We start from the raw sequence: 13,423 nt of genomic DNA, 5'->3' as shown, positions 1-13,423 counted from the left end.
AGATGCCACATCACTTTCTATTTTTGAGTATGGGAAAGACCCATATGTACATGTTTAACAAATATTTCTTGTCTCTGATTGTACTTTAAACGAAAAATCTTTATTGAAATTTAATCCCTGTGATTTCAATTTTTAAACAGGAGAATATTTTACAACACTACTGTTCTACTAATTATGTCTTCGAAAAATGTAAGTATTATTATTCAGTAATCTGTTCATAAGTCCTTGAATCTTTAATAAAACATAGTATGCGAAAGTGTTGTGTTTTGATTTGATTCGTGTAAGATCAAAGAACGTTATTGACCCAAATCGGCCGTGATTCAAAAACAGATCATATTTTGCAGGTAAAGAGGTGACAATTTTGTCGTTTCATTCATATATATAATAAATACCATTTACTTGTTCCTAATTTTGGGGAAATACGTTGCATTACTGCATTGCTAATACTCTGATGTTGCCTTACGACGGTTGCTTCTTCAGAACAACGTTATCGACGTTATTGGATTTACAGTCTCCTGTAACAGGTGACCCCTAGTTTCAGTAGTGCAAAAACTATGCGGGAACCTAGCGTTTAGCAAGTTTCCGCTGCATAAACCGTTTAGGCACTCTTTAAGGTAGCGACGGATAGCAACCACGTGATCAGTAAAAATTGTGTATTTTCACGTGAATTCATTTTCCGGAATTTCTTACTCCGTCATATAATAGTCGAAAAACAAAAAGGGGTTCCGAAAGTGTTTTGTTGCTGTGACTGACTCGCGATCGCCTAGAGAAAATATGCACATACCACATAAGTATACGTCAATATCTGTAATAATGGTAGATCAAATGTTTCATCTGTGTGAAACTATTTGCTAATCGAAATGTTAAACCAACCACCAATCCATGTACATAGATGTGCTACGTAAACAAAGTTGTTGGTTGACACATCGTAATGTCCGAGTGCAGCATGCTGCGAGATTAAATACTGTTTATACAGTTATGGAGAGGCTAAACAAAGTTTTTTGCAAGAAGAGGAAGTTGGTGGATGTATTCAACTTGGACAACGAAATCATACTTTCGTTTGGTGAGTGAAAAAAAAATGCCATAAATTTGTATTCAAAAGTTCAACTCACATTTCCTCTGCTATTTCACAACGCGATTTATAATAACATCTGTAAGTTTAAACACACGACGCAACATACAGTAGATGTATTATTTTGTATGTATATATGTATTCCATGTGTGCTTAAAATATAACTCCCACTGTGCATGTATTTGTAAACGAACGGATGTCATGTAAATGTACACCACATTTGTAAACATGGGCTCTCACAACTCTTTTATTAAGAAAATATCGTTATGGAAATAACAGTTACGAAAATAACATACCTTGAACTACATGTATAAATGTAATGAAAAACAAATATCTGTATAGACCTACTATCTACGGGTATGAGGGAATCGGATAGAAAGTGGAGGGGGGCATGTGTTGAATTATAATTCCCTAGACTATGGTATACATATACTATCACTTTGAAATTTCAGTGACCTAAGAAATATATCAAACCTGAGGTTTCGTGTTTCACACAAACATGTAGGTTGGCAAAACCTTTTTAAAAATAATGTAAATTAATCACAAGTCTGCATATGCCCTCTCATAGGCAAATGTATGCACTGTGTGTGTAAGTAAGATATGTATACTACAACGTATGCCCTTCTCTCGACCCACATTTTGTAAATAAAACAGATATGATAAGTCTATGGCAGTTTATGAAAACATATATACATGTCATCTCATTTTGCAATTTATAATTTTGAAACATCAGTATTTAAATTTTCACTCAATATGTGTTGCGACACAATTTTAAAATTCACATTGTCTGACGCAGTCTAATTACTCAGTGGTATAATATAGACCTAACTGTGCAAATATCAATTATGATGATCTTTTTTCTAGGCATCAGCCTGATGACCAAGGGAGGTTAGATAGGACCAATACAGGTTGAAGTGGATTTCGAGTCAACAAGTATAACAGCAAGAGAGGTACTATATTTTCTTTTGATAAACATTTGTAAAGACAATTCTGAGTATATCAGATATTCATCTTTTTTACTATATTTAAATATATTTATCTATATTTTGAACAGGTACTCCATTTACAGTGATGATGACATATCCCCTGGACCCCCACAACTCCACAAATTTAAAAATGTTTGATCAAGTTCCGAAGATTAAAGAACTACTGCAACATTTTGGACTTGGATGAAAAACATTAATTCACTTATATGAGCTCAGAGCAGTGGATGTTGTACAACATACTTTAAACTAAATTGTGAATTTAAGGGAAAACAAGTACATGTACTCGTGTATTACATGAATACATGTACATGCCTTTTGAAAGACAATAATATTGCATAGATGTACAGAAAATTCCACTGTTGATTATTCTTTCTTAGATATATTAGTAAAAAATGTGCACATGATAGGATATCAATTTTATAATTTCAATCAATGTGTTTGAATTTTCGTTGTAATTCAAAATTTAGTTGAAACATACATCATTGATACATTAATGTATATCAAATTTTTAGAAAAGTTTCATAATGGAACTTATTCACCCCCCCCCCCCTTATACATACAGTGAACATAGACCTTCGCCTGGGGAAAACTACAGTTAGTTAATGCAATATATATATATATATATATATATATATATATATATATATATATATATGCATTCTCAGTTATCCAATAGTGATTTTTTGGTTCATTGTGAAACTACAATTACAAATCTTAAACTTATGAAAGACACACCTATCTGTGAGGGCAAGATGACTCAGATGGACTTACATGTAGTGATCCATGGGCAGTCCATGGGTCTCTTTCCATTGATGTTAATTATTTATTGAAATATGAAATTGTTATTTAAACATACTTGGTGTATTATACTGTATAGTGATATACATTTCTATCAAAAAATATATATAGGTAATAGATTTGGTCCAGTTATTACAAGAAATTGTATGAAAAATAACTAAATATTTAGTCAATCATTGTGAGTGCGAAAAGGTCAACTGCAATAGCACACACTATATATCATTCTTAAATAGCTCATAGAAACTTCTAGTATTTTGAGTTTGAATACTCAATGTGGTAATTTGGGAATGCTTAATCATTTAAGGTCAATAGTTTATCTCTGCTGACTGTATCTCTTAGAATTCATTTCTAGAAAGGGTTGGGGTAGGGTTACAAAATCTGACATAGTTTCAAATTAAACCCCATTTGGTATATTTTTTCTATTCAGTATTTTAGATACTACTTGACAAATTGTAAAAATGAAATAAAATCAGAAATTTTATGAGCAGAATTTTGTTGTTGTCAGAAAATGTATGCCTGATAGTATTTGAGAAACGCCATATTTAAGGTAAATTTGGCCAATTGCCAAGTCGAATCATCCTAATGTTTTCCATCGATGCATTTTGAATTTCTAATCAATGTTGATTTTTTATCTGTTTATGTTTAATCTACATAACTTTATATGACAAACACTGTTTCTGGTGTCAATAAAAAATTTATTGGCTTCTGTGTTAATTTGCTCAATTTTGGCCTTTTTTGCCTTTTGGGGCTAAAAAAGAGGGGATTTCAATCTCGCTTTCCTCGAAAATTAACCTGATTACTTTCGATTGATTTTTTGATATGTTTTAGGATAAAGTCAAAATGTTATAATAAATAAAATTGAAAAAAATTCAATGAGCGGCTTTTTTGGGGCTAGCTATCAATAGCTACCTTAAGGTTTCCATAAAGATACATTTGTTTTTTTTAGTTTCCGCATAGTTTCAACACAGCTTCCACACTATGGAAGTCATACTGTTCATGAAGTGTATGTTCGAACACACACACACACACACACACACACACACACACACATACACGCACGCACGCACGCGCGCGTGTGTGCGCATACCTAACACTGGTACTGGTAGAAAACAAATATGTTCATGAACTCCTTTAACACAAATACCTCTTAGATACTTGAATCTGTTCTACAGAGAAATATTGGCACCCACAATTAGCAGTTCATAGAAACTTTCCAACAGTCCATCCAAGATGCATCCATGCTTTCATTCCTCAACATTTTGTCCTCACAGTTCATATGTAGGTCTGAGTTTATATTACAAAACATTCATTTTGCGTCAAAAACTTTCTTGAACCGATTATGAAATAGTGCTATATAAAAGGTCCTTCTAACGTTGTAATTCCTATGCATTAATGTAGCGCAGTATTATAAAGAACAGCTTTCGCAGCGTTTGGTGGGTTCATTATTTGTGTTTACATCTGCGGTAATTTTAAACATACATGTATAATAGAAATACCTTTTTATGTACATGTAAGTAGAAGCGTTATTCAATTGGTGTGTCAATCATTTGTTCATTATTACACATTTATGTTAAAATTATTGATTGGTTGTATATGTACATGTATAGATTTTAAAGTGTCGCTCGATAATTTTCATTCCGTATCTCGCTGAATGTGTTATTCGAGATACGGGTTAGAATAGGTCCTCAGTACCTCTTGCTTGTCGTTAGAGGCGACTAAATGGGACAGTCCTTCAGCTGAGATTGCAGAAATCGAGACACTGCGTCACAGCAGGTGTGGCGTGATAAAGATTCCTTCCTGCTCAAAGGTCGTAAGCGCCAAGCATAAGCTTAAAATTTGCAGCCCTTCACCAGTAATGATGATGTCTCCTTATAAATCAAAAGTTCTCGAGAGAGTCGAGGTTCAGCAATTTACAAGCAATCAATCAAACCTTTAACCTGTTGTCAAACTAGATTTGATTATCCGAAAACATCAGTATGACACTTTGAGACAATACTTCAAAAGAAATAATTCATTTAATGTTGAATATTTACGAATGGTTTAAGAATATTAACACTAGCTCTGAAGTTTCTAGTTTATTCAACGGATTATATTTCTTCATTAATCTACCGAGGGGTGGGGGGTGGGGGTGGGGGTGGGGCTAATAAATTAAATGTCGGTATGCCAATGTGTTCTCCACAGACTTGTAAATTTCATAACCCGAGGGATAGAGGTTCTGACTCCAGGGCGGGACCAAACTTGCGATATAATATTTATGTGTAAAACAATTATTAAGAAAATATCTTCGTTGATTCCATCGATACTGAATTGAAATCACATCGATATTTAAACGGAACAGGTATCCCTTTACCAAAATTGTAAATTTCATAATTCAAAAGGTGTAAGTTTTTGTACAAAGATTTGGCCGAAATGGTCATAGTGTGTTAAAGTAATTCCACCATCCTGTGATGGCATAAGATTTTGCAAAATCAATGATTTATTTTTATTTATGCATGCTAGGAACATACATTTTGCTGGAGTCTTTTCTGAAAGTTATTGTAAAAACAATCTAGATAAAAATAAACTATTTCAAATGTCTAAGTTATAATAGATGAATAATCATTGATTAATTTTCAAAATATTGAATCCATGGGGGATAACTCTGTTTTCATTGATTTTTTATCAAGTCTATGATGCGATAGGTTTCCTTTATTTTTACAGACATTTGTATATTTTCGTTAAGAAACACCTTCGTGAAATTGTTATGAATGCTATCCTATTTAAACCAGTTTTAAAGAAATTTTGATAACGCTATTTAAGGAAAATTGCAGTTTTCTGAAGGTGATATATGATTCTGTTTATATATTATCGCATCTCAAAAAGTATGATGGTATTTTATTTGATAATTTGTTAGTTTTAACTCTAATAAATGAAACTAAATACACTTTTTAAAGGTATATCAGATAAAACCGCCAGTATGGAGTTACCTTACCGTTGAAACATTTTAGCTTCACATTGAGAGCTTCCGATCCTTTTTAAATTTGGCATGAAGCCTTTTTTGCGTCATGGGGGACATACATTGTAAATTTCAAGATCCATACACCTTAAGAGCCTTAAAGACGGTATAAACATTACAAAAATATGGTCACTTTTCAGAAAACCTTTTCCCCAAAATATCAAATCTGTAAGAGAAACTGAATACATAGGCATGTATCGAAAGACGGTATCTTACTATAATCCTCATTAATGGTATTTATACTGATTTGAAACTAAATTGATACAATTTATCTAGAAAAGCAGATATTGCTGTCATAAAATTGTAAATTTCATGATCTGGGGGTAAGGGTTTTGGTTTTAGGGTGGGGCTAAAATTTTGTCTTTATCATTTGAAACACTCCATGTTTATATTTGTTGTTACTGTATAAAATTAAATACATAATTAGGAAAAGCAGAAAGATGTTTACCAAAACTGTGAATTCGCAAACTCAGAGTTTCGACATTAGGGTGGGTCCAAAATAGTTATACATTGATAATTTAACCTAAAACATTCATATTTATATATTATGTAGAATCTTTTCTCAGTATATGTACATGTGCTTTCGGGGGCATTTATGTTTTTCAAAAGAGCACATCTTTTTATATACTGCTGTTGAATGTTAGATTTTAGCTTATAAATGCATACCAATTAAATCATTCTAGGTTTCATAGTCCTTGATACTAATGCTACTTTTAACTAATACCCAGGTGCCGGATAAGGCCTATGAACTTGTTGTTTCTTCAAAATATATTCTATAGCTACAATTTGTATTTCATATTCCTTCAGGATGTCAGTCTTCCTATTACGGTAGAAATTGTAGTGAAAGATGTGGTCATTGCCAAGACAAGGAACAGTGTGATATCATCAACGGATCCTGTCCTGGGTCATGTGAACCTGGATATAAAGGACCGAAATGTGACACAGGTGTGTAAAAGACATAACAGAGGAGAAAATGCATATTTTAAAGTTCTGAAATAGCTACATTTCTCGCACTTCATTTTCCAAGTATATTGCACACATAGTTAGTCTCAAGAAGTTTCATTATGCATGAAATCGTACATCGGATAAATTTTACGCGCTAGAAATGGTGGTTATTTTGCGGGTAAGGTAAACGCGCGAAAAATATGAGCGTCAAAGATATTTTTGGTATAAATTAAACACTTGCTAAATGAAATTGTGACAAATAATAAAGCTCCAAGATTTTAAACTACTTTTTATAGAAAAAAACCCACTATGTATTCTCGGTGCCAAAATTACTGATATACGGTAATGTTGAATGAAGGGAATTATTTAAAATCGTATGAATATATCGAGGCAACTGAATACACAGGGAGCGGAGAAACGCAGATGCAGTGGCAGTCATTATTCACTGCACAAACGTGAAAAAGCCTACACTGCGAGGTCTGCCGAATCTGGCGTAAAGTCGTTTACCAAAAATCATCAATCCTCCGAAAAAATACACTCCGAAAACAAAATCCTAAGGGTTAGAGGATCGCTCTCAAAATCACACGGCCTATTATTCTGGTCGGCGCGGGTTCGAATCCCTCTCGCGCCGGTAAGTGAGAAAGTGTCCCAGTTTACATCCGGAAGGTCGGTGGTCTCTTCCCAGGTACATTGTATCTGGGTTCTCTCTTCCACCAATAAAAACTGGGCGCCACCAGATAACTGAAAAATTGTTGAGTGTGGCGGAAAACATCAATCAATCAATCGAAAAAATACTAAAGCATCATAAACTTAGATTCACTTTTATAAATCAACAAATAATTAAACACAATGAGTGTGCTTGTTCAGTTTCTACCAACTTCAATCATAATTAACAACAAATCTAATCAATTCCAATAATTGTTCTAGGGCAATAACTCTGTTACAAACAATGAAAATAGTTTCCTGCTTTGCATCAATTTGAATATAATGACAGAACATTTTAAAAGCATTGTCCTAAATCTACCCACTGGCTTTTGCGACACTTCAGTGTACAAAGTAAAATTCAAATCCCAATCGTTACTGGTAATTAATTGCAACAGTCTGTAGAATACTTTCTGTAAATATGATGGCAACTTACCAAAGTAGGATATTGAGAAAATGTTTCCTTAATGAAAATGAAAGAAAGCTGCACAAAGAGGTATATTTTTTCGAGTGTTTCATTTAATAGACGTTCGCAGTTTTATTGCTGTCAGGTTGGTCTTATGTGTGTATATCATTCAGTTTTCATAGATGAGTGTCAATGATTAGAGATAAATGGCCCCTGTTTTACCTGTCCAGAGTCTCAAGAAAGGTGTACAATTTATTAACGGAGTGTGCATTCTTTGGTAGAAGTCTAAAAGGGGTGATGGTGAAATTGTAGATAATAACAAGCATTAGTTCATGTTCGTAAAACGCCCAAAAGAAACTACCCTCTTTTTACATTGTGAATGTTTCCAATTGTGTGAAGATTTCATGGTGAATAGAGTACAAATCTCCCTCACGTGTATTGCATGGTAAGAGTCAGATAGTAAAGAATTTAGTAAATTCTATAGTCGTTATAACAATCTAGTTTGCTAATACAACCTATCATTGAGTCAAATGCTATCTGACTTGTTTCATACTGATTGTTAGGCCGCTCTTGGTACACTGATTTTGACTACAGATAACTCCGTTTACCTGATCAAGATATAGGGTTCACGGCGGGTGGGACCAGTCGACAGGGAATGCTTACTCCTCATAGGCGCCTGGTCCCACCTATGGTATACCCAGGGCTCCATCTTTGCCCATCGCTCTATTTTGTATTGCTTATAAGAGTTATGAGAATGATCACTGTTCGTTATCTTTACCTTTAATAGCAAAGAACCTGTACTATGGCTGATTTTTTAAATATGAAAAATGTCTCTTGCATAGTTTACTCTTTGGTGGATTTTGAATTTAAAACGACTTGTAAAACCGAAGGAGTATATAGCTTTCTTCTCCCTTTGTCCGTCTGTCTCTGTCTGTCAGTCTGTCCCATATTGGTTTTCCAATTTGTTTTCCTGTTATGCTTGCGTGTATTCATTTGAAACTTGCAGTGTAGTTTCAGAATGGCAAACTACAGATCAGGTTCGAATTTCGTAACGTTTGATGAGTTGATGAGAAGATTTGAGAGAAATCAATTTCTACATTTTACGTTTTATTCATCGGGATCGGGATTGTGTTCCGATGGAAATGCGGTAATAGTAGGACGTCTGAATAGAGGCAGTCAACGAGCCCCGATCGCTGATTTTGAATAAAAATCATTATTAATTTGAAATTTCAAGCTATAAATCACAAAAGGAAGGAACATATCACGTAAAATAATTATCAAATCTGTTAATTACGTGAGTATTTTTGTGTAGTCAATGAGCAAAGTCTGGTGCATCCACAGTTCTCAATTTACCGCATTCCTGCAGTCGCCGGTATTCGAAATCGGCCTTCAAATATTTTTAAGTCCTTCATAAGTATTGAATATACAGATATAAATGTTATTTCAGTGTGTTGTGATGTGTCTTATTAGCACGATTATCTAAACATTTCTACCGCGTATTTTTTGTAAAGACTCATCCTTGATAAAAACTACACGCCTCAACTGTATGAACAACAAAACATTTATTCGACACAGGTAAACATGGTGACTTAGTACCAATGTATCGGACCACATTTCAAGGTCAAACAACATCAAATGTACATTTCCTCCAATAAAAGTAGAGTTGTCAATTAATGGAGGCACTGGTAGGGGACATGTAAAGCTTATGTAATACTTTCAGAATGCTTGTTAGTATGATAACACAACCAAATCCATAAAACATAATATGTTCATAAGGTGTGAACGTTGGACCGAAGCATGAAATGGTCATTGGCCTGTCCCAAGTGATAATATAATTCCGTTAAATTATAATTCATTCAAAAAGTAAGTTATTTATGAAATTACCCTTGCGCTAAACGTCCAGTGACATCTAAATATTAAAGGGGGTGCATGAGGATAACTACAGGATCCACCTTTTTATTTAATGCGGGGAATATAACGCCAGCCGACATAAACCAGGCAATGTGACGTCACATTTAGCCTCGACCTTTTTTCTCTCTTTCAAATCAAACAATTACAAACAACAATACATCTCATTTGCAATTTAAAAGAATTAAAACAAAACAAAATTAACCAATAAATTCAAAGTAGTAAAAAAGTAAGCGTAAATATATTGTATATTTCTATTTAAGTATGGTTCCACGTAAAAATCAGGGAAAATCGCAGTTTCGTGATAAGTCCATGTTCACGAAATGAACCCAAACTTAGCATACTTTCTCACCGTTATGTTTAGCAAATATACAAAGTAGTTTTGATTTGTTTCGCCTTGTTCCAAAATTATGGACAGATAATTATGAACATGGAGAATTCACGCTTAGTGCAAATCTATACAAAACACTACTTGTAATTCCTTTGAAATCTAAAAACAGCAAAGCGGGTTTGAAAATGTATCATTATATAACATTAAACAAATAAAAAAAGCATGCTCTGAAATAAATATTTTTTTTGAAAGTTTCAATATAACATTTTAAAACCTCTCTGAATGTTTCGATTTTAATGCAATTTCGGTTATCGTTCTTGAATTTAACCTCGATGATCGCTAGGGGCGCTGCTTGTCAACACGCTAAGTGCACGGAATATGGCGGATCCAAAACTGAATGCCGTGTAGGACAATATTCCGACAGAGTGTGATCTACCCTGAAGCCTTATCTAAAGGAAAAAAGGATATATTTATCTTCGGAGAGAGTCAGAAATACATTGATGCATATGACGTCACTGAAGATAGACCGTGTGTGGAGCAGCCGACAACGAAGACCGAGCAACATAATCAACATATCTTATATGGCATGTCACCAAGTCAGCACATTATGGTAATTTCAAATGGTGTGATTTACATATTTAATAAGTCAAAATTCGCAATATTTATTGTTCATGTTATTACTAGCATAAAAATCATAACGAATGCTGTATTATACAATGTAGCATTGTATGAGACGACTGTGTATAGATGACACCTACTCCCTTGTTTCAAAAAGTCACATACTTTCAACAGTTACGCTATGATATGTTTTAGGCCTAGGCTAATCGACGGCATGTTTCATTTGTAATGGTCTGCAGTACTAGCAGACATCTACGTATCCTCCACACAAACGCTTCTTCTCTCAGATAGAAATGTAGATTATGCCTAACTAGCAGGTCGGAGGTACTGGGTTCAAATCTCAGATTCGATGGAATTTTTTTCTTCAATTTATTTTATATACACATCATTGTTTCCCCCTTCAGGGTATTCTATATAAACACACACACTTTTTTAAATATTATTTCATAAGCACAAAATAATTTGTTGTAGTGGTCACCATCCAGCTCTTGACAAATCAGAATTCGTATTTTAAAAATATATGCATACTATTAGACATATCAAAGAAAATATTTAGGGTCTGTAGATTTTAAAAAATTCCATTTTATTGTCAAACAATTCATAATGTTAATTATAAATCTTTATATCAATCAATAACACTAAGTTGAGTCTTCTTGACATTTTTATGAGATATCTATTATATTACTATTTAAAGTCTGCCTCAATCTGATATGGTCATGGGGACTGGTCAATGCATGGGTTCTTGAATGTATATTTCTAATAATAATATATAAATATAACAAAGATCAAGTCATTTAGCTAATGTATATTTCTTTAAAGTTTTCATACCAGCATCATGGAGTGTCATTACCATCACTACATGCATTGGAAACCTCTGTGGTAAATACATGTAGCGCATATGTACCAATGAATCTACAGTGTAAATGTTTTATAAACCTTAAACTTGGTAGAGCAGTATTATATAAATAATCCTGATATACAAGCACTATATGACCTCTTCTCATAATGAGGTCAGAGTCAACCCCCCCCCATTATAGGAAAATATTGATTACTCAGAAACCAGACTCAAAACCTGATACAGCTGTTGCCCTGACTAGTATCTGAATCTACTTGTCACTGATTTAGAGTATTTGGAACACCTTCTCAATGCCATATACAAGTTTCTTTAAGCATTTCTTGTTTTCAAAAGTTTTATATGCTGTTTTAGTATTTTTATTCTTTCTAACTACATGTATAATTTAAATATCAATGTGTACTATGATTACTAGGCTCTGGGGTGTGTACTTTAATTGAAAGTTTTATGATATAGAATATTCAAACATTCTCAAAAACTAAAGAAATATATATTATATATTGTGGAGAGAAAAATAAGTAAATTCTTGTGTCATGAAAATCAGTGTCTATCTTATTGTATTGTAGGTCTCTGCAAAACCCAAGGACATATTTAAAAGTGGTGACAGGAGGAAAATCAATCAAACCAAGTGAAAGTACAAGATACTATTACAAAAGGAAAGCAAAGGAGTCCATAAATTCAATGTTGAACATCAAGACAGTCTAAAGAATTTAATCCAAACAAAATATCAAAACTTTATGAAGAAATAAATGACAAAGTGTCAAATAAACATGAAAGCATTCTTATATATGGTGTTTATTCAAATTATTTCAACTGAAATTCCTAATGTACCTAAATTCGAAAGGGAAACAACTTATGAAAAAAATTAAACACCAATGGGTTGAACTGTGTAATGAAGTTGTGTTGACATGCAAAAATATATGTATAATGTGATGCATCATAGAATAGCTCAAATGGTCTATTTTATGCAATTTTTGGGGTCTTCACCCACCCCTTTCTGGATGGAGAAGGTACAGACATGAGTATTCCCACCCTTATATTTTTTTCTGGATCTGCCTTTGCTTTGTAAATATGTTCGTAACAAATATATTTCTGTACTCATTTGTTCCTTTATCATGTTTATGCCTTGTTTGGGGTTACACTTTTAAAAAAGTATGATTTTGAAATAAAGTTTTTAAGCTTCAAAGAACTCTTCCGTGTACATTTATCAGTATACAGTTTATAAAGGATCTAAACTTACAAGTTGCAACTGTTAAAAAATCTTATAGATAATGGAATGTATTGATGAAATAATTAAGAATTCATTTTCAATTCACTTTACAGACACTAATATCTACATGGATTATGTAAAACACAGTTGTTTTGTCATCTGAAAGCAACCTGTAATCATACTTGGTAAAAGATAGTGCCATAGACATGATAAATGAGTCAACTTACATTTTTTAAACTACATTATTGAATTTTAAAACAATCCCACCTCTACATTACATGTATTTTCATAAAATTATATAAAGTCAATATAAACTGTCCAAATTTTACAATATCAATGACACAAATGTCTGCAGTTTCTGTTCTCATTTTTATTTTTTCCTGAACAACCGTATATATTATACGACTGTAAAAACGTACATTTCACTAAAAGTTTTTGTTCCACTCTTACGAAGGATTCATAAGGAAATCAAGTGCTAAAAAGTTTATTTTAAAATTTGAGCCATATCATGTTTCTAGAATTGTTAGCCAAAGTTTTTAATGTCCAGATGCTATGTAATAAATGTTTTAAATTTCGTATTACATGGAGCAAAAATGAAT

At 33.1% G+C, this 13,423-nt stretch overlaps 1 protein-coding gene and 1 long non-coding RNA gene across 4 annotated transcripts in view; both read left to right on the top strand.

The window, feature by feature from the left end:
* The window catches only part of LOC125661169 (multiple epidermal growth factor-like domains protein 10), a 51,233-nt gene that overhangs the window by 15,146 nt on the left and 22,664 nt on the right, over positions 1-13,423 (top strand). For all 3 annotated transcript variants that reach the window (XM_056147167.1, XM_056147168.1, XM_056147169.1), the window contains one exon: positions 6,659-6,796. In XM_056147167.1, the coding sequence (XP_056003142.1) occupies positions 6,659-6,796 (138 nt within the window). The remainder of the gene's footprint in view (positions 1-6,658; positions 6,797-13,423) is intronic.
* LOC130049464 (uncharacterized) lies at positions 10,385-12,401 on the top strand. The gene is made up of 2 exons (XR_008797973.1): positions 10,385-10,753; positions 12,181-12,401. It is a non-coding gene; the product is annotated as an uncharacterized LOC130049464 (long non-coding RNA).

This window comes from Ostrea edulis, chromosome 8 (genome assembly GCF_947568905.1).
Source record: "Ostrea edulis chromosome 8, xbOstEdul1.1, whole genome shotgun sequence".
In the NCBI taxonomy this organism is placed as follows: Eukaryota; Metazoa; Mollusca; class Bivalvia; order Ostreida; family Ostreidae; genus Ostrea; species Ostrea edulis.
The sequence above is the reverse complement of the archived record's forward strand: the minus strand, read 5'-3'. Positions and strand labels throughout refer to the sequence as shown.